The sequence below is a fragment of the Protopterus annectens genome, chromosome 8.part0 (assembly GCF_019279795.1).
Source record: "Protopterus annectens isolate FY-2018-M chromosome 8.part0, PAN1.0, whole genome shotgun sequence".
Classification (NCBI taxonomy): domain Eukaryota; kingdom Metazoa; phylum Chordata; order Ceratodontiformes; family Protopteridae; genus Protopterus; species Protopterus annectens.
In genome coordinates this window covers 540406671-540428203 of record NC_056741.1, presented here as the reverse complement: position 1 = coordinate 540428203, position 21533 = coordinate 540406671, and the positions used below count along the sequence as shown (strand labels likewise).

Genomic DNA, 21533 nt, shown 5'->3' with positions numbered 1-21533 from the left:
GGAGCAGAAAGAAACTTGTTGGGGCGCCTGGGTACGGGCTCCACAGAATCAAGGTTTTCCCACACCCTTCAACAAATCAAATCAAGGAGCTCGTCGAAGGGTGGGGACACCCAGGAGTAGGACGGCTGAGCACCAAAGGCCTTAAGGAAGACCGACTCCTCCTCGGAAGGGGCTTTGGAAGGTCAGTCACCTCTTTGCTTCAGTATCTCCAGGATGTCGGAGAAGGAAACATCATCAGGGGATGACTTGGGAGGTCAGTATCAGAGGTGAGGGACTCATCCTGGGAGTCTATGTGCTTCCTCTTGCACGTTTTCTTTCTAGGGGGCTCCTCAGGCACGAACTCTGAAGGGCCCTCAGAAAGTTGGAGACCACTCGTGGGGGTATCCTTAGGCCTTGGTGCTCTGCTGTCCACTGATAGGTGGTGATCAGAGGCTCTCACTGGAGTGGTGGGGGACAGAATGACCGATCCGCCTGAAGTAGTTGACGATCTGGCCAGCGCAGTCCGCATGGCCTCGAAGGCTGGTCCCCCCACCGAGTCTGAGGACCGGCCAGCCTCTGAGACCACGATGGGAGTCGGAATTCCCTGAGCCGAGGCACTGAGAGGGAGACTCGGAACCGAAATATGTCCCGAGATGTCCCCCTCGAGTCCGACTGCATCCCGAGTCCTGAACCCCGAGGACGGAGCCGAAGGGGTTGGTACCGATGGAGCCGGAGGGGCCATCGGAACCGGACTAGTAACATCACACGGCGCGGAACACTCCGGCTCCAAAGACGGAGATGTGCTCCGAGGAGGAAAGATCGAAGCAGGGGTCGTGACGGGCTCCAGAGGCAAATGGGCCAGAGCCGAAAACAATTTTGCCAAAACTGGTGACTGGAGGAGCCTCTGGACCACCCTATCAGCATCCACATCCGAAAGGGTCCTGGAGGATTTGGAGAACAGGGAGGGAGATCGAGATCTCCACTCAGGAGAGACTGGTCTGAGACGGGGTGATAGGCTCCGAAGAGGTTCCAAAATAACAGGAGCCGATGCCGGTTCCATCAACACCGACACATCCTGCGGCCCCAAGGACAGTGGAGCCGAGGAGATCAATGCAATTTTTGTGACTTTCTCTGGAGGCTCCGATGAAGCTGATGGAGCCAGAGATCTCTTTTTTGACTTGGATGATTTAGACTTAGCACTGGGAGAAGAATCTAAGACCTCTTCGAAAGAGGGTTTCAAGAGTCCCTTTAGAATCAGCTTATTCTTTCTCTCTTGGAGCACTCTGGGACTGAACGCATGGCAAAAGCTGCAGGACTCCTGCAGATGAATGGCTCCTAGACAATAGACACAAATAGAATTTCCATCGGTGATGGACATTTTGTACCCACATTTAGAGCACTTTTTGAAACCGGAAGGTTTGTGCTCTTTGGAATCTTTAGACATATTCACCAGAAACACCAACAACCCGACCCAAGAGAAAGTCTGACAGGAAAACTCACAAACACTCAACACCACAAAAAACACGGGAATCGTCAAAGTAGAAACAGTACACACACTCTAGAGAGACACACTGAAACCGACTAAGTCAAAAACCTCTAAATGAAACGGTTTATGACAACAAGGGTAGGAGAACCGAAAAACAAACCTAATTTAAACGATTTGACAAACAGAAGGACGAAAGGACTAGGTCCTCTAACTGAAACAGGCCTAGCCCGAGGAAACAGTTATCGGGATACCATAAAACAAGCACACTACCAAAATGCTAAAAAACACTAAGGACAATAGCTATGAAAATAGCTTTTTGTTTAGAACAATAAATTTTTCTTACAAGAAAAAAGGTACTTAGCCACAGCCAAGAGCGAGACCACGTCCGAGCTACACGAGCGGCAAACGAGATTTGGGGATATGCAGCAGTGCACCATGGGATACCTGCTTAGCCCAGCCAATAGAAAGAGAAGGAGAGCCCTCAAAAAGAAATATTGGATCTGACAAACCTGTCTGATCTGACACCTACCTGACTGCCTTCTTTAGATCCGAAGGAGCAGATGGATCCAAGGAGGGCCTAACTCCACTCGGATCCAAAGGCCTTCACTCAGAAGAGATCTCAGAGCCAACCAACGGATCCAGTGATACCGAATCTGAGACGGCCAAAGGCAGTTTTGCACCCAGAGATCTCTGATCCGAAATCGTAAGCTGTTTCTCAGTCAAAGAAGGAGAAATGCAGGTAAGCAGATGGGGCCTTCCTTTTTGGAATCCTTAGGGCCTGAAGTAGTCATGGACCTAGAGACAAAAGAACCCTCTTGAGCCATGCCCTTCAACAGTAACTTATTGCCGCGGTCGGCCAGCACTCGAGGGTTGAATGCTGCACAGACACAGATAGCAACTTCAAGAAAATGGCAGCCAAAGGGTCAAAGAGAGTACTAGCAAGTACTTGCACTAATGGAAGATCCCAAGGGGGTACTGGATCCCAAACTGGAGGCTGTAACAAAAAAGTACCCTTCAAGATTGCCTTGGAAACCCTCAGAACAGCTACAGGAGTATTATCCCTACCAATGTGAGTATTAGAAGTATCAGCAAGTTGAACCTTAACAGCTGAATAACTCAAACCAGACTGAGAGTGATCAACTAGAATACCCAAAATGGCATCCGATGGAACTGAAAAGGGCCCCAGATCTCTAGAAAAAGCCCAAACGGCAAAACACTTCCATTTACTAGCATAAATCTTCCACGTAGAAAGCTTCTGGCAAGAAGGAAGGATATGAACAACTCTGTCAGAGAGCTCGGGATCCCTGGCCATGATCAGAACCATGTGGTTAACCCAAGGGTGCAAAGGGTGGGCGAAGGAATCCCTGCAGGATAGGTATCAGACCTGGAATGAGATCCAGCAGTCAAGGCAGGTGCTGTAGGTGATGTCAGAGAAAGGGGAACCACACTAGTCAAGGCCAGAATGGAGCAACAAGAATCACCCGTTACTCTGCAATGGACTGCCTTCTAACGAAATTTGATTATGACAGGTGTAGTTGGGTAAGCATACAGGAGACCAGAGGGCCAAGCACAAAGAAGAATGTCACTGGTTGACTGTAACTTGTGCGGGGACAAGGGCATAAAAGGTCCTGCACATTGTGTTGGGCAGGGTGGTAAACAGGTTGCAGCAGGCGTAGCCACAGCTTTGAAGATCTGAGTTTCTACTTCAGGATCAAGGGACCACATGGAGGAAGAATATTACTGCTCAAACTGCCCACCAGACTGCTGGGCTTCCCCAGATGTGCATTGCAATCAGAAACCATTGGGAAGGTATCACCCACTGCCACATCCTCATGGCTACCAGTTAAACAGGATATGATCATGCTCCCCTTTGCTTCATCAGTGTGCCTTACTATTGAGTCACCTATGACAAGTGTGTTGGGTAAGCTGTTTTGTCTTAGGGGCTTTGGTTGTGTGGCACACTGTTTGTGTGAACTATGTCTCTCATGGTTTGTGCTGTGGTGCGGTCATTGTGTGCGTTTCTGTCTTGGAGGTCTCTGCAGTTTGGGTAGATTTTTATTGAACGCCTCCAAGAAGGTGGGTGTGCATTTTGTGTTATTATGTGATAGCTGTGATGGTGTGTGGTTATGTGTTCCTTGAGGTGTGGTGCTAGTGTTGACCTTCTCCTCTTCAGTGGCTATTCCAATCTTGGCTGGAGAGTGCATGGCTTCCAGTCTGGATATATAGGTGCATCTCTCGCAAGTCTGAGTGTTGGGGGTAAGAGGAGAGGGTTGTCAGTGTACATGAGGCAGTTAACACATTACCTCAGGATGCCCAGGTTCACCAGGTTAATAGGAGAAAGCACAGGGAACTAACCTTTGGACATGCCTGGAGGGGTGTGTAATTTATTAAGTACTGAACCTGTTTCTTTTATGGAAAGTTTAGTGCTGGTAGCAGTTTGTGTGCTACACTAATTATTAACAGAGTCGGAACAACTGCTAAACTTAATAAGCTAGTTTAAGTGCAGGAAAGAAGAGAACTAACAAGATCTAAGGGAAAATTTGAAGAGTAGACTTTCTGGCACGGGTAATAATTTACCCTAACTTAGCGGCACTGCACATCACGCAAACCAGCGCAAACATGGGCTTTTAAGGCAGAAAGTTAAAAGGGATAGAAATGCAGCCCAAAACAGCCAATAAGGTAAAATTTCAGAGCTTGAAACCACTCCTCTTGCGGTAGATAGGACAGCAAAGTCCCCATATAAAAAACATAACATACTGTCATTTATTTTTATGTTCCCATTCTTCCGAAATGCTGCAGATCTGAATATGTGTCACTTCATATAACTACTTTTCATATGAACCAGCACTGAACAGCCTTAGTATATATTGGTATGAAATGGACATCATACTCTCTTTCGTCAGGATGCATACTCAATTCATTATTACAGCTCTTCATGCACATCACTATGCACTAAGTTCAGAATAGTCAACTGAAAATATACAGTCTACCTTAGCTGCCAGTCAGGATTGGGTGGAAATAAGGTAGAAAGCAGATAACTTATACAGCAACTAAAAAGCAGTAATCAAGTATGAGCCTGCACCTAATAACTAAACAACTCTTGCCAGCTCCAGCATATCGTGATTTAAGAATCAGTCCCTAAAAAAATCTCAAACTGATGCCATCCAAAGATACAGACCTGTTTTAAATGTGAACTTCATAGATGGTATGACCTTTGAAAAGAATACCGGTCAGCAGTAAAAAGCAGTACAAAGAAACTTTCATTTAAAAAAACAAAACTTTACAATACTGCATGAAACAGTATATGCAAATAAATATGAAATCCCACCACAACATTTTTCTGCAGCTGAGCAGTGGCCATTCTGTGGAACAGCTCTCACGATTTTTCAGTAAAGTATTCCACCTACACAAATAAAAAAAGTAACCATTAAAATGGAGTAAGCAGTTTCTTTTTTCAGTATGTCTATACAGAGTTTCATCCCAGAAATTAGGACCCATGTTCCTTTGTTTGAAATATAGACTCTTCATCCATGTATTCACTCATTCATTGATCTTAACACGTTATAAAGCCTTCGCAAAGCCTGCAGCAAGGGAGCACATAGTATCGCACAAAACAAAAATAATAACAGTCCAGTGTAGCTAGACCAAAAACAAAACCACTGGAGATGAAATCAAAAAACATCAGAAATGTGAGTTATTCACTTTAACTCACTCTTCAAGATAAAGCTGTGCCTGCAGGACTGCTAGGACACGTATCTCTCAGATACTAGGACTGCTTTCTTGTATAATGTTTGTGCTACAGTTGGTTTCACATCAAGCTAGTTTCATGGCCACATGATTTGGAAGCATGCAGATCTGTCTGACACGTGACAGACATCTTTATACAGCAGCCAGCTTTTAATGTGAATGCTTAAAAAGACAGTCGTGTTGTAACCTTCCCTACTAATTTCGATGAGATTACCACTGAAGTTGGGATAAGCTTATGGAATACCCCTCCCTTTTCTTAACTCAGAAATCAATCATTAACTTATTATATAACTTTTGATTTCTATAAGTTTCAAAATGCATCTTCTTAAAGTTAGTAAAAGAAAGTTATAAACTTACCATAATGTTAGAGTCATGTTGTCTGATTTTCATCCAGTTCAACCACTGGTTGTCAGATCCAAATGGGATCTGAACTTGTCATAACTCTGAAGCTTCCCGGTTCGCGGTGTCATCCCTCCCCTAACCATATACTGATTATATGCATGGCTGAACCTAGTATACAGGAAAAACTGGTAAGATTGGACGATATTCTATAAAGACTGCTCACACAGTGAGTATGCCAGAAAAACTACTTGGACACCAAAATCCAATTTGTATCAGTTTGGAAGGGGGCAGGAGTGAGGGAGGTTGAACCAGATGAAAATCAGACTCCATCGATCTACAGTTATGATAAGTACATAACTTTCATATCCCATGTTTTTTAACATGTTTACTGAATTATCATTTGTGACATGAAAGCAAATTTACATTTATATAAAAGTACTTAAACTACATTAAAAAATTCAAGTTTACAAACATTATGTGCGTCACATATTCACATATATTGCTATACAATACAGCATCGATTATCCAAAAGCCACTTATCCGATACATCAATTATTCGAATGCCCACTTCCTAAGAGTTGCGTCTGTACATACATCATTGGGTCTGTACGTGTGTCATACCTACCATGAGGAATTTAACATTTGTGAGATTAACCAAGTGGAAAGCTGTTCACACAGCATGAAGAAAATGTCTGAGAACTCATGTAAGGTGTCTAGGGCAGAGATTCAGTCATAGTGGCAGGTTCCCGCCACTGCCCACTTTTGCTCCCTTTTCAGAACTGCCTTCCAGTTGCCAGACTTTCAGATCGAGGTACATTAAGTAAAAATGGGAAATGGGGAGCTTCTATTTGTTAGGTTGGTGGCACCTGGCTGGTATCCCCTGTAAGTTGCATGTTTGGTGGCAGGATGCGTTCGTTTTGCTGTTCCACACTACAGTAGTTTTAAAAAAACATATTATCATGGTTTGTTGCAGCTGGAGAATAGCCTATTTAGTTTTGTTAGTGTATTGTGTGACACTACCAGCCCAATTGTCTGGAATTTTGTAAATAATTCTATGTCATTTGTGAATATTGATATGATTTATACAGAATTGTATGTTATGTACTAGGATAAGATGTATCCACAGTGGACCCTGCTGGAACATAGAAGCTTAACCTGCAAAACTCAACAATAGTTGAGGTTAAGTTACTTTATAGCGGGCCATAAACAAAATATGTTATCTCTAAGTTTCAGTTCAGTTTAATAACAGACACAATGTCTAGAGCTAGAAGTTTTTCGAATTATCTTGTACAAAACTAATTACTAGGTCTAAAATGTAAAAGTGTTTTATTGTTTTATGACATCAAGATCTCAGCAAACATCTGAGAGATATGTATTTTTAACACAGAGAGTTTCTGGTTTAGCTTGGGAACTAAAGTCAGGTGACAAAAAGTGATGTCATCCAAGCTAACCCAGAAGTAATAGTTGATATTAATTTAAGAACTCTCTCAGAGAGAGACTGTGCATTTTGTATTTTTGTCTTGGACCTAGCAAGAACATTCACTCATCTGCACTTGCCTTGATCTGTAAGTAAGATTTCGGGCATAGTATATATTTTAAATATAGATAGGAATATAGTAAAGATTAGTTTAGACAGTTTCTGTATTTATTTGGGACTGTCCTGCAATGTTGTTTTAAATATTTCCTGTGATTTTGAACTCTAAAGTAACTGTGTTGGATTTACAGAGTATTGCCTTATTCTTTTATTATCTGTTATTAAATATATTTAAACCTATCTCTGTGGCCGATATTTGTGAGACATATTTAAGCTCTGAGAGTACCTGTGCATATATTTGGTGACACTGCACAGGCCACTCCAATAGCCTTGCTCTTGGTCAGACTACCATTTGGATTAATAGTAACATTACACAGTACGACTGGCCACCCTTTGTAAGGGCCTTGTAGTAGCTTATAAGAAGGGGTTCTGGTGGCAGTGATAACTGCCTTATAGTCTGGGCAGAAAGGGGCATAGATAGTAAACCTGTGCCAGCCTCCCCCAGGTGTGTGTGTGTGTGTGTGTGTGTGTGTGTGTGTGTGTGTGTGTGTGTGTGTGTGTGTGTGTGTGTGTGTGTGTGCAAAATCTCAAAGTGTGTGTGGGTCAGCTACTTGGGCAGGGACATGAAGCACTGGTTGGACAGAGACAGTGTTCGAGAAATTGGCTTGGAACCCTGGCTAAGATGTCAACTCTATAGCTGTGCCAGTGGGGAGTCTTATTGGGGACCTGGAGAAATAGGGAGAAACCAGCCCCAGACTAACTGTGACTATATTGTGTGTGTACTTGTCATCCTCCCCGTGTGTATGTCCCCTAGCTGTTAACAGTGGTGAGGACTGAGGCTCCTTGATTACTGGCCAGTGCAGGGGTGTCACATATTAACTGGCTGGCAGTGGTGGGATATCTACATCACATATTAATTGATTAGCAGTGGGGGGGATATCCACATCACATATTGGAATAGCCACATCACATATTAACTGAAGGTGCTTGTACTCTCAATCAGCGACGCCGTGAACATTCAGAGTTCATATCACAATTCGGAAAGAAGGCAGTCCGAAATAACACCAAAAATTCTAAGCAAAATCAGAAACACTTCGTAAGAAATACTTGAACGCAACTTTATTTATAAAATAAAAGCGTTTTCGCTGCTGTTCGATGCAAGCAGCTTCTTCAGAATACAATAAAACATTAAGCGCCAAGCAGTAAATACTGATTTTAAAATAGGCGTATACAACATGACATCACTACTGCACAGGTGGAAAGTTAATAAGCGCTACTTTTAAACAAACAGGGCAGTGTTACAGTTAAAATAGTTAGAACCTTATTACAAAAAATTTTATCCAAAACAATCAAACAGTTTTATAAAATACAAAGACTAAAATATACTGAACTAAACTATTTGCCATCAGTTAATCTAAAAAGTAAACATTCAAAAACTGAGGAAGTTAGAAATATTAAAGATGAAACAAAATAGGTGACTTCTTGGATCACAAAACTCCCAAATAGTGGTGTAAACAAAGTAGTACCAAATCTAGGGGCCAAAGTACGTTACTATAGTTGTAATAATAAGCCAAGTGGTGTAAAACCACTAATTTTAATGGCTTATTCAGCTGTTTACTTTATGTAACTTCTCATTTTCAGCACCACTGAGATGTTACAATTGTCGTTAAGACCAGGGTTATGAAAGGCATTTAATTTTATCTGCCATTCTAATTCGCGAAGTTCTAAAAGAAGGGACAAGGGACCCCCCCTAATACTCATTGGGATGTGATCAATCCCCATGAAGTCAAATTTATGATCTGGAAAATTTGTCACATGTCTAGCAAGTGCATTCTCTAGTTTGTTAGTCCTAATGGCATAGAGATATACGCCGCATAGTTTGCGGTCCGTCTTGCCTATGTAGAATGCGGGACATGTGTTACAGAATGCTCCATAAATGACTGATTTTGAATTACAGTTAATGGTGTGTTTAATGTAATATTTAATGTCATTAACAGTGAAAGAAAGTCCTACTCTGACTAAGTGGCACCAATTACATGAACCACAAGTCACAGAGCCTTTGCATTTGTTAAAGTTCAATTCATGACTAGATTGTAGAAGCTCCTTTAAGTTCCTTCCTTTCCTAAACACTACTCTGGGAAAAGGTCCCAACTTTTCAAATAAGAGTACATCATTCCTAATAAATTCCCAGTTTTTCTTACGAAGTGTTTCTGATTTTGCTTAGGATTTTTGGTGTTATTTCGGACTGCCTTCTTTCCGGTTTGTTTCATCTGGTTTGTCTTGCCTGATTTTTTTGCAGTTCATATCACAATTGTTTAATTTTTTGTTTGCGTAGTTAGTCAGGGAGTGCAGGCAGGCATGTCAGCAGAGGAGTATGGCAAGCCACCAAGGAGCCAGTTGGCTGAGATGTGCCAGGCTAAATGACTGGTGCATGCCAACCTGATTAAAGAACAAGTAATCTCCGTGGTATCCCTGAAGTCTCAAAACAACCCACTAAAGTTGTAGTGGGTCCAAAAACAAAACAGTGTAAGAAACTTCTCTGTGTGGAAGATTTTCAGTCCATATATTTCTAGTTAATCACTGTATATTAATCAGATCAGACAACAGTAGTAGAAGTAGCGAACTTAAACTTGTCTTGTCAAAACAAAACAAAAAATAATAATAGAAAATATATAATTGTACAGCATTACTAAGTATTCGAAAGTATTCCAAGCAAGGCAGGCAGTCTGTTTCCAATCGAAAATCCTTTATTAAGTACACAGACAAGTGAGCCAAGTAAAACAAATAATTTCCTCACAAGCTTTCTAAATATATATATATATATATATATATATATATATATATATATATATATATATATATATATATACTTTTTATCAGGCATGAGAGTGGTTTCCAACCTGATTAAAGCAGACATGATTGCAGCTTTAGTCACAGCTGCATCGCAGAGTAGCAATCAGGAAGGCAATAACACTGGCCTTGGAAATGTACGACTCTCAGAAGCAATCAGGAAGGCAATAACACTGGCCTTGGAAATGTACGACTCTCAGAAAATGGACAGCTCAACCTTTCCACAGAGGACTTAAAAATATGTCTGGAGTTAAAGAGACTTGAGCGGGAGGCCAAGCGTGTGGAAATAGAAGCGGTAGACAGACTGAGATGTCTAGAGGATGAGGAAAATGAGAAACTGCAACTTCTGAAGGCTGAGGAAAATGAGAAACTGCGATGCCTGGAGGGTGAGGAGGAGAGGCAGAGGTAACATGAGAAGGAGATGCTGACTCTTCGCCAGAGTCATGGAGGTAATGGGGAAGGGAGTAACCGAACCCCAGAAGCAACAAACGTCAGTAAATTTCTTCCACAATTTATAGAGGGGGATAATTTTGATAGCTTCATTCATATGTGTGAAAGGGTATGTATTATTTATTTTATTGCATTTGTCTACCGGGAAAGTCCACTGGGCCTAAAAGAGCCCATTTTCAGTGGAGGCCCGGGGATAAAAGCTCCAACAAGATACAGAAAAAATATAAACATTAATTAGTACAGAAGCAGAAACAGTGTTACAGATAGCAAATATAGTAATATATACAGAATATATACATAAAAACAGGAATCTAGTTTGTTTGATTACAGTAATATATACAGAAATATACATTAAAGCAGAATTCAATGAATTCAATCAGAGTGGTATAAACGCAGATATATTAATCAGTATTATTGTACCAGTATCAACAAGTGAAGTTAAAAATAAATATGGAGAAAGTATCATCAGTCACTAGTAGCAAAAGACATAGGAGTTTAGTAATCATATATGGAGAGTGAAGAGGTTAGGTTATAGAGCAGGAACATAGCCAGGAAGAGTTGAGATGATTTTTCAGTATTTGTTTGAAGGTGGTGGTGCTGCCTGTGTTTCTTATAGAAGGTGGAAGTGAGTTCCATAGTCTGGCGATGGTGAAGGAATAGAGGAGTTGACCAGCAGATAAGGTGGGCTTATCTACTTTTAGAAGTAGATGATTTTCAGATCTTAGATGCCTGCTGGGATGGTATTTAGCAAGTAGAGTTGAGAGAGCAGGACAGTCTGTGGGTCTGTAGCAGGAGCGGCCTTAGGTCAACTGGTGCCCTAGGCAAAAGGGCTCCACGGCGCCCCCCACCACACCATCTGGTGCCCCCATCCTAGTCTACTTACACCAAATAAATACTGGAAAAGCGCCCCTACTGGAGCAGCGCCCTAGGCGGCCGCCTAGTTGGCCTATGCCCAAGGCCGGCCATGGTCTGTAGATTATTTTGTGAACAGTAGTTAGTTGGGTGAATGAGAGATGATGGGGGAGTTCCAGCCACCCTAATTGTTTCAGTGACTTACAGTGGTGGGATGAGAATGTGGCCTTGGTGGCAAATTTTGCTATTCTGTTGTAACACACAGCAAGTTTGGATGTTGTAGAATTTCGGATATTAATAAGGAGAGGGGCACCATAAAGGAGAGAGGGTAATAAAAAGGTAGTTGCAAGGGTTTGTCTAGTAGAGAGGCTAAGAAAGTGTTGGTGCCTGTAGAGCATACCAAGCTTTTGGTGTGTTTTTTTGATGTTATTGTTTATGTCTAGGTCAAAGTTAAGGTTTTCATCTATAATAATGCCTAGTAATTTAGTGTGTGGGACAACTTCTATAGTGGTATTGTCTTGGGCTTGTATAGTGAAGAGTTTTTTATCAAATGGAGTGATTTTCCTAGGAGTAAAAATTACTAGTTTAGTTTTTTTTTTTTTTTGGATTTAGGGCAAGATGATTGTTAAGCATCCAAGATTCAGCAGATGTGAGGGCATTCTAGGTAATTTGCTGGAGTTCAGAGCTGGAATTTGCAGTGCATATTACTGCAAAGTCATCAGCATACTGGATTACTGAGCATTGTGGGAGAGTAGTGTGAAAGTTGTTAATAAAGATGCTAAATAAGAGAGGACCAAGTATGGAGCCTTGGGGTACCCCTGTGGAAGTATTGAGGAAGGGAGAGTAAGACTGTTGCCATTTGGTGGATTGCTGCCTATTGGAGAGACAACTGTTGAACCATTGTAGGGTAGGTGGAGAAATGTGGAGGGTGGATATTTTAGAGAGTAGGATAGTGTGGGAAATGGTATCAAACGCTTTGGAAAGGTCAAGGAAAAATGAAGCAATTATTTTACCAGAATCCTGTGCCCGGTTAACTGTATCAAGGAAGGATAGGAGGGTGGTAGTGGTGCTGTGTCCTGGTCTAAAATCATGCTGAGTGGGTGATAAAATTTGATTTTCATGCAGGTGGTTGAGGATTTGGGCATGGATGCATTTTTCCAGTATTTTAGAGAGGAGTGAGAGAATTACTATGGATCAAAAGTTTGTGGTGTCTGTGTTGGTGCCACCTTTGTGTAAGGAGAGAATGAATGCTTTTTTCCAGATGTCTGGGACAAGGGATTCTTTAACTGATCTGTTAATGAGTATGCTGATGGGATAAGCTATAGAGTTTGCTGCTAGCTTCAGGAAGTGTGGGGGTAGATTGTCAGGGGCTAGAGGACAGGGTTTTAGCTTAATTAAAAGTTTTTTTTATTGTGCTGGTGGGTATGGGGGATAATTTTAGGTTAGGGTTAAGGGTAGACTTATTGTCTGAGATGATTTGGTCATCAGCTGTTTTACTGGTGGTGCTGTTAACTATAGGAAAATTGGAGGTTAGGTTAGCTATGTTGTCAATGAAGTAGGAACTGAAGAGGGTAGCAAGTTCAATGGGGGATTTTTGTGGGTCAGGGGATGGATTGCTTTGAGAGCCTGGGTGTAATATTTAACTGATGGAGGACCAGGATTTTTGAGGATTATTTTTATGTTGGCTTTGCAGGTGGAAGTAGTGGTCTTTTTTATCAGTGGTTATTAGACATTTTGCCTGGTTACAGAGTTGCTTGTAATGTAGCAGAGTTGAGAGGTCTTTGTTTTTCTGCTATGATTTCTAGATTTTATCCCTTGTGGACATTAAGGGTTCTGGGTATGGTTACTTACCCCCTTACTCCATGGTAAAACTGTAACTCTAAATTGTCTGATACTGATTGCTTAAATTATAATACAGTCAAAATGTGTTTGTTAGAATGCTTTAAGATAACACCTGAAGCTTATAGAAAAAAAAAAAATTGAGAGCATATATGCAAGGCAGATGAAAGTGTGTGTGAATATACTGCTGAACTAAGCACTTATTTTCATAGGTGGGTGAGTGGATGTCAGGTCACCACTTCAGAAGGGCTGGCAGACCTTTTGGTGAGGGAACAAGCCCTTAACACTTTGCCTGAGGACATGAGAATCTGGTTAGCTGATAGACAATGCAGTACTGCAGATGAGTTGGGGAAGAAGAGAGACCTATACCTAGCAAGCAGGTCATCAATGCACAGGAAAGGGACACCAGTGCTGCTCATGGGTCTAAGGGAACCCATGGTGGGCAGACCAGACTGCCTCAACAGAGTCAACCAGTAACAGGGGAAAACACTAGTCCAGCTACACATCCAGGACCAAGGGTTAAATGTTTTAAATGCAACCAGTGGGGCCATGTAGCATACAGATGTCCGTGGAAGCAAGGTGGGAAACAAAAGGTGGGAGAGCCAGTAAGTGGGAATAACAAAATTCCAGCAGTATGTTGTCTCAAGACGACAAGGGTACCAAATTACCACAATAGATTATATCCTATCTTAGTGCAGGGGAAAGAGGCCATTGCTAAGAGACACAGCCTCTGACCTAACCACTGTGAAGCCTGCAATGGTTAAAGACTTGCTTGGTCAGTCTACTCCAGTCAGAGCTTTAGGAGGGACCCCATTCCAAATACCTTTGGTTAGGGTTCACCTCGACTGGGAGGGTGGAAAAGGAAGCCAGCAATTAGGTGTGCTTGAGGATATCCATGCAGATGTCCTAATAGGGAATGATTTTGATAATGCAGTACCGTGTGTGCATGCAGTTACACGCAGTCAGGCTTAGAGACAAGCATGTGGGTCTGGTAGCCTGGGGGAGACCCAGCAGACCGCACACTTTCAGCCATAACTGGTGAGGTTGTTACTTCAGGAAGGGAGCTACCCTGCAGCAGTGAGGCTGAAGGTGAGCCACAGCTGCTTGTGGGTACTGATATTCCCTTGGACAGAGTGACTGCAAGGGCAGAGGTGAGTAATAGTACCTAGGCCTGACAGTGAGGCACCACTATCAGAGAATACCAGACTTCCTGTGGAAGGGGAGCTGGGAAGAGTTACTATGACAGAGAGTTGAGACAGGCTCAGCTCTCAGACCTTACATTACAAGGCCTGAGGGAAGTATCTAGTGAGGTACCTGATTGTCAAGGGAAGGGGGAATCTGTATACTGGGACAAGAGGTTACTGTATAGAGAGTGGTCCCCTGAGGAAGGGCTAGAGGGTAAGAGAATACAGCAGTTGGTAGTGCCCAGAGCCTACCGTCTGGCACTTCTAGCCATAGCCCATGACATTACTGCTGCAGGTCATATGGGCATAAAACATACAAAGAGACATATTATGCAGAAATTTTATTGGCCTGGGATTTCTAGAGATGTAACAGGGTACTGCAGGACCTGTGAGCAGTGCCAAAAGGTAGGCAAGGCAGAAGACAAGGTGAAAGCTCCTTTGATGCCTTTGACTGTGATTGAGGAACCGTTTCACAGGGTAGCTATGGATATTGTGGGGCCTCTGAGTACCCCAGGTTCCACAGGGAAAAAGTACATCCTAGTGGTAGTAGATTATGATACAAGATACCCTGAAGTGGTGGCTCTGTCCTCCACTGAGGCAGAAAAGATGACAAAGGCTTTGTTAAAGATTTTCAGCAGGGTAGGTTTCCCAAAGGAAATACTGACTGACAGAGGTACCAGTTTCATGTCAGACCTGCTGGCTTGTCTGTGGAAGCACTGTGAAGTGAAGCACCTAAAAACCACCCCCTACCATCCCCAGACTAATGGTCTTGTTGAGAGGTTAAACTCACCACTCAAGTCCATGGTACAGGCATTTGCAGACCAGTTCAAGAGGAAGTGGGACAAATACTTGCCCCATCTGTTGTTTGCTTACAGAGAGGTACCCCAGGAATACACAGGTTTTCCACCCTTTGAGTTGCTGTATGGGGATAGGGTGAGGAGACCTCTAGATCTGATTTGAGATGAGTAGGAGGGTGAGTGTGAATCCCACAAGGAATCTGTTATGGCATATGTCCTAAACCTCCGGACAAAGCTCAGGGAACTCATGGACTTGGCCCTGAAGAACCTGGCAGAAGCCCAACAGCAGAAAAAGGTCTGGTATGACAGGAATGCCCGAGCTAGAGAGTATGCTGTAGGGCAGTAGGTAATGGTTCTCATTCCTGTCAGACATAACAAGCTGCAGTCAGCCTGGGAGGGACTCTACAAGGTAGGAAGGAAGGTCAGTGATGTTAACTACATGGTAGAACTGATAGGCAGGAGGCAGGGATACAAATTGTATCATGTTAACGTGATGAAACCTTACCATGATAGAGCGGTTGTTGTGCAAAGTATTTGCAGTACAAGGCAGGAGGAGCCTGAGGGGGATCTGGTGACTGATCTCAGTGAGTCTCGGACTGACACCTCAGTGAAATTGCTAGCAATGTCCCAGCAGCTATCCCCTACCCAGGTTCGAGAAATCCAAGCAGTGTTACAGGAGTTTGGGGACATGTTCACTGGGAAACCAGGGTGCACCCACCTGGTGCAGCACCATGTGGATACAGGGCCCCAAAGGCCTATTAAGCAGGCCCCGTATAGGGTGCCTGAGAGAGTCAACCAAGACTCTGAGGGATAAAATACAGGAAATGTTGGAACTAGGGTATTCAGGAGTCCAGGTGTCCTTGGGGCTCCCCAGCAGTGCTGGTACCAAAAAAGGATGGCAGCACCATGTTCTGTGTGGACTACAGGAAATTAAATAGTCACACACAGTCAGATGGTTACCTCATGCCTAGGACAGATGAAGCCCTACAGCAGCTGGGTGGAGCTAAGTATCTAACCACTACTGATCTTACCAAGGGTTACTGGCAGGTGCCCTTGACTCCCAGTGCTAGAGAGAGGTCAGCCTTTGTGACTCCTTTTGGCTTGTATGAGTTCATGAAGATACCTTTTGCGATGAAAAATGCCCCAGCGACTTTCCAGAGGCTGGTAGATCATATCCTAGCAGGAGCAGGAGATTTTGCCCTAGCTTACCTAGATGATATTGCTATCTACAGCCATTCCTGGCAAGAACACCTTCAGCATGTCAGGGAGGTGCTGGGTAGACTACAGAGGGCATGACTGACCATTAAGTCTAGTAAATGTCAAGTGAATATGGCAGAGGACTCCTACCTGGGACATAAGAGTGGGGAGTGGTGAGATCAGACCAGAACCTGCCAAAGTGGAAGCCATTCAGGTATGGCCTGCTCCTGTTATGAAAAAGCAGGTAAGGGCATTCTTAGGGAAAGCGAGGTACTACAGAAAGTTTGTCCCCAATTATAGTACCATAGCTACTCCCATCACAAACCTGACAAGAAAAAAACAAGCCAAATCAGGTAGTGTGGACCCCAGCATGTGAGCAGGCATTCCAGAAGCATAAAGGAGCTTTTGGAGGACCCCCCCTGTGTTAGCCAGTCTAGATTACAGCAAATAATTTGTTGTGCAGATGGATGCTTCAAACCACGGAGTGGGGGCTATACTTAGCCAGGTTTCCTCAGAGGGAGAGGAGCACCCAGTGGTATATCTCAGTCATAGGCTCCAACCCAGGGAGGAATGCTATGCAGCTGTAGAAAAGGAAGGCTAGCCATAGTGTGGGCACTGCAGAAACTACAGCCTTATCTGTATAGAAGGAAATTCACTGCAGTTACAGACTACAATCCTTTGACATGGCTATATCGAGCCAGCCAGCAAAATGCCAAGTTACTAAAGTGGAGCCTAGGGTTGCAAGCATATAAGACAATGCGGCACCACAGTGGGGTTAGCAATGCCAATGCAGATGGGGTCTCAAGAAAGGGAATGGGGTAAGGTATTCTCAGATAGACTCAATCCTCTCAAGTAATGTTTCTCAAGGGTCACTTGAAAAACTAGCTTGAGCTTTCGGGGGTGACACTGCCAGCCCAGCTATCTGGAATTTTGTAAATAATTCTATGTCATTAGTGAATATTGATATGATTTATACAGAACTGTATGTTATGTACTGAGCTACGATGTATCCACAGTGGACCCCGCTGGAACATAGAAGATTAACCTGCAAAACCTAAATAGTTGAGACTAAGTTACTTTATAGCGGAGCCATAAACAAAAGATGTTATCTCTCAGTTTCAGTTTAGTAGCCAACACTATGTCTAGAGCTAGACGTTTTTGGAATTGTCTCGGAGAAAAGTAATCGCTAGGTCTAAAATGTAAAAGTGTTTTATTGTTTTACGACTTCCAAGATCTCAGCAAACATCTGAGAGATATGTATTTTAACACACAGATGTTAAATTCTGTTAGTTTCTGGTTTAGCTTGGGAAGTAAAGTCAGGTGACAAAAAATGATGTCATCCAAGCTAACCCAGCAGTAATATTTGATATTAATTTAAGAACTCTCTCAGAAAAATACTGTGCATTTTGTATTTTGTCTTAGACCTAGCAAGAACATCTACTCATCTGCACTTTCCTTGCTCTGTACGTAAGATTTAGGGCATAGTATCTTTTTTAGATATATATAGGAATATAGTAAAGATTAGTTGAGATGGTTTCTGTATTTATTTGAGACTGTCCTCCAATGTGTTTTAAAATATTTCCTGTGATTTTGAACTCTGAAGTAACTGTGTTGGATTTACTTAGTATTGTCTTCTTTTTTTTATTATTTATTATTAAACATATTTAAACCTATCTCTGTGGCTGATATTTGTGAGACACATTTAAGCTATTAGAGTACTTGTGTATTTATTTGGTGACACTGTACAGGCCACTCCAATAGCCTTGCTCTTGGTCAGACTACCATTTGGATTAATATTAACATTACACAGTAGGACTGGACACTCTTTGTAAGGGTCTTGTAGCAGCTGATAAGTAAGGCTTCTGGTGGCAGTTATAACTACCTTATAGTCTAGGCAGAAGGGGGCATAGCTAGTAAACCTGTGCTAGCCTTCCCCAGGTGTATGTTTGTGTGTAAAACAAATCTCATAGAGTGTGTGTGGGTCAGCTACTTGGGCAGAGACACAAAGCATTGGTTGGACAGAGAGAGTGTTGGAGAACTTAGCTTGGAACCCTGGCTAAAATCTCAACTCTATAGCTGTGCCAGTGGGGAGTCTTATTGGGGATCTGGAGAAAGAGGCAGAAATCACCCCCAGACTGACTGTGATTTCTGTGTGCTCTTAAGGGAAATTGTACTTTACTGTGTATGTACTTGTCATCCTCCCAGTGTGTACATCCTCTGGCTGTTACCAGTGGTGAGTACTGAGGCTCCTCGATTACTGGGCCAGGAAACGGACGTCACACATTGCTTGTAAATTTAAAGTATACTGTACTGTATTAATGGTGTTAGCTGTTTATGATATTTGTTCTTTTTACTTTGTTTCAATTGCATTGAGTTACTGTATAATGGTGTTTTAAAGAAGGTTTGAAAAGATTAATAATTTAGGCAATAAGTAAGCAGTGATGCAGCTGTTCAGGAGCCTTGGTGGCTTTTTTTTCTTGGAGGATGCGTTAGGTGTACTGTGTTTACCTATCCAGTGCAGACTAGTCTGTCATGAGCACTTGGTTTATTTGCTAGTTTATTTTCTTTTTGTACCATGAAGCAAGGCCCAAACATAATTCTTAGAACCCCCTGCTGAGGTTTGTGTGTGGGCTTTTTGTGCCATTTTGCTTTGTATGCACAATTTGAAAGAGAAAAATAGGACTGATTTCACTAAATAATGACAGCAATATAAGTTTCAGTCTTCCTAGCGTTCAGGAAATGCATGGTAACACAAAAACTTGTATTCTATGTTTATTCTAGGAACTTTCTAAGATTACACAAGCAATATTTAAAATGTACATTTTGCAAGAAAGTTGTTTATGCGGTTCAATTACTGTATATGGTTGATTATCCAAACTACCCTAGATCCCAATTAGTTTGGATAATTGACTCTCTACTGTGCATTATATAACCTAAGCAACATTACACAAATTATTCAATTCCTGCCTTTTTTAAACAAGAAACATATTTATTAAACCATCATTTACAACATAGGTAAGCATATATTTACATAAATGAAAATAAACCACACCAACACAATTCTAGTTGCAAGCATTTTATATCACAAACCGTACTGACATACTCCCTGTTGCAAACATTATACATCACATATAATCAACCCAATCATTTTCAGTCTAACTTTACATAGCTCATTTAAGTCCTGACTTCTTTTAAACCACATTCCTCCCCTGTATGTATTGTTCTCACAATTCACATTTTTCCTATGTAGTTCGCTCCTACCCTTTTCTAAAGATCTCAACTCCAGTTCTTTAATCTCTGTTACTATATTCACTACTTCTAGTATAGTTGGTTTAGATTTTGATTTGCATTTTCTAGCATTGCTTTTTTGGTAGCCACCATAATTAGACACAGCAAGGCCTTACCATATCAAGGCAATTCCGATTCTGTATCATAGCGAAGAAAAATCATTTCCCTCCTCACACCAATCTCCCCACCCAGCACCTCAGACAGTACATCTCACAGGGAATCCTTATAGTCTGCCAATTCACCGCACTCCCAGAAAATATGTTCCCAATTACCTCTTTCTTCTCCATCACACCTCTAACATTTGCTGTCTACCTGAGGAAAATTCTTTGGAGTCTACTTGGGGAATAAAAATATCTATGTAAACATTTCCAAGCAATAATCCTAAATCTTTTGGATTTTGTAGCATATTTGGGAGACATACATATATCCTCCGATTTCTTATTTGTGAACTGCTTATCCAATATCTCTTCCCAATCCTTTCTAATCTCATCTGATTGATTCTTAAAACTATCAGGCAATATTTTATGTTTTCTACTAATTCCTTTTTTAATGGCAGCTTCTGTTCTAGATTTTACTAAAAACTCCATCAGTGCTGGTCTTTCATTTAGGAACCCCTATTTCTTTTTCTTTGCCTATACTCTGATATCAGTCCTTGATAGGGAAAGCAATCTCTAACCTGCAATCCAAATACATTCTTGGCATCTTCCCATTCTATTATATTTCCCTCTCTAGATATTTGCTCCCAACACCTTGTTCCTTTCCCAGTTTTCTCCAATAAATTCCAGCCCCCTCTTGACTGTTGTCTGTATCCCTAATTGCAGTCATCCCTATAGGTAGAATCTCCTTTCTCCATTCCTGTGTTGGCTTAGTTCTTAGGATACTTTCTGCTACTTTATGGATAAAATATTCTGTATGATTGTTAGTCTCCTTAAAGGCCTGCATTCAAAATCCCAGTATTTCCTTGTTTCTTGAGCTTCTCCCCATTTCAACATCATCCCTTTCCACTTTGAATTATAGTTTTCTGCTTCCACTATGTATAGGAGCCTTAACAGCGTAGCTCTGAAATACCCCTTCAAATTGGGTAATCCCAATCCACCCTGTTCTACTGGAAGAATCATCTTATCCCACTTGACTCTTCCCCTCCCAAATAAAATCCTTCAGCTCTTTATTAATCGCTATCCACAACTTCTCCTCTGCTTGATAAAAATACGCCTGACCTGTCTATAACACTAACAGGACTAAAAACATTTTACTGCTTGTATCTTACCATCCATATTCATATAAATAGAAGTTATGTCCTTACCATAACGTTCCATGTGGAGTGTTCATCTCGCCTTTGTTCTTACACATGGGTTCGGAGCCGATCCTCGGCTCCGTGTCGGCCGCTTGCAAGCTCTGCATCGAGAAGAAGCTCGAGACAATCTAATACCCACAATCCCCCTCTGCCTTTACCTCAGATCTAGTTTGCAAGCAAACCAGTCTCTAGAGAGAGAGCACACTCATGCTTACATCACATATGCACAGAACTAAGAGTCTATATATAAACATATATACAGAGACATACACATATATATACATGTCAACTATGTACACAACATCTGCAAAGCAGAAGCAGAATGCCCCAGGCCAGGCACCAAAAAAGAATGTTCTTCTTAAGGGCGGTGGGAATGTAAGAACAAAAGATGAACACTCCACATGGAACGTTATGGTAAGGACATAACTTCTATATGTGATAGTGTTCAATCTTTGTTCTTACACATGGGTAGCGTCCCTAGCTCCTTGTTCCTGAGGAACTCACGGAAGGACGTTCTTGAGCACAGTGGAACCAAAGGTTGCCCTGTCCTTAGAAACCTTGTCTACCTTATAATGAGAAATGAATGTATGTGGCTTAGACCAAGTAGCAGCCGCACAAATAGCATCTAGTGGTAGGCGGGCTGCATGAGCCAGAGATGTAGATACTGACCTTGTGGAATGTCCTTTGGGTTTGT

General features: G+C 42.1%; 1 protein-coding gene across 2 annotated transcripts in view; it reads right to left on the bottom strand.

The window, feature by feature from the left end:
- HORMAD1 (HORMA domain containing 1) overlaps positions 1-21533 on the bottom strand; it is a 4208304-nt gene that overhangs the window by 3911247 nt on the left and 275524 nt on the right. For both annotated transcript variants that reach the window (XM_044080054.1, XM_044080055.1), the window contains exon 2: positions 4794-4868. In XM_044080054.1, coding sequence (XP_043935989.1) covers positions 4794-4826 — 33 coding nt within the window. In that variant the 5' untranslated portion in view covers positions 4827-4868. The remainder of the gene's footprint in view (positions 1-4793; positions 4869-21533) is intronic.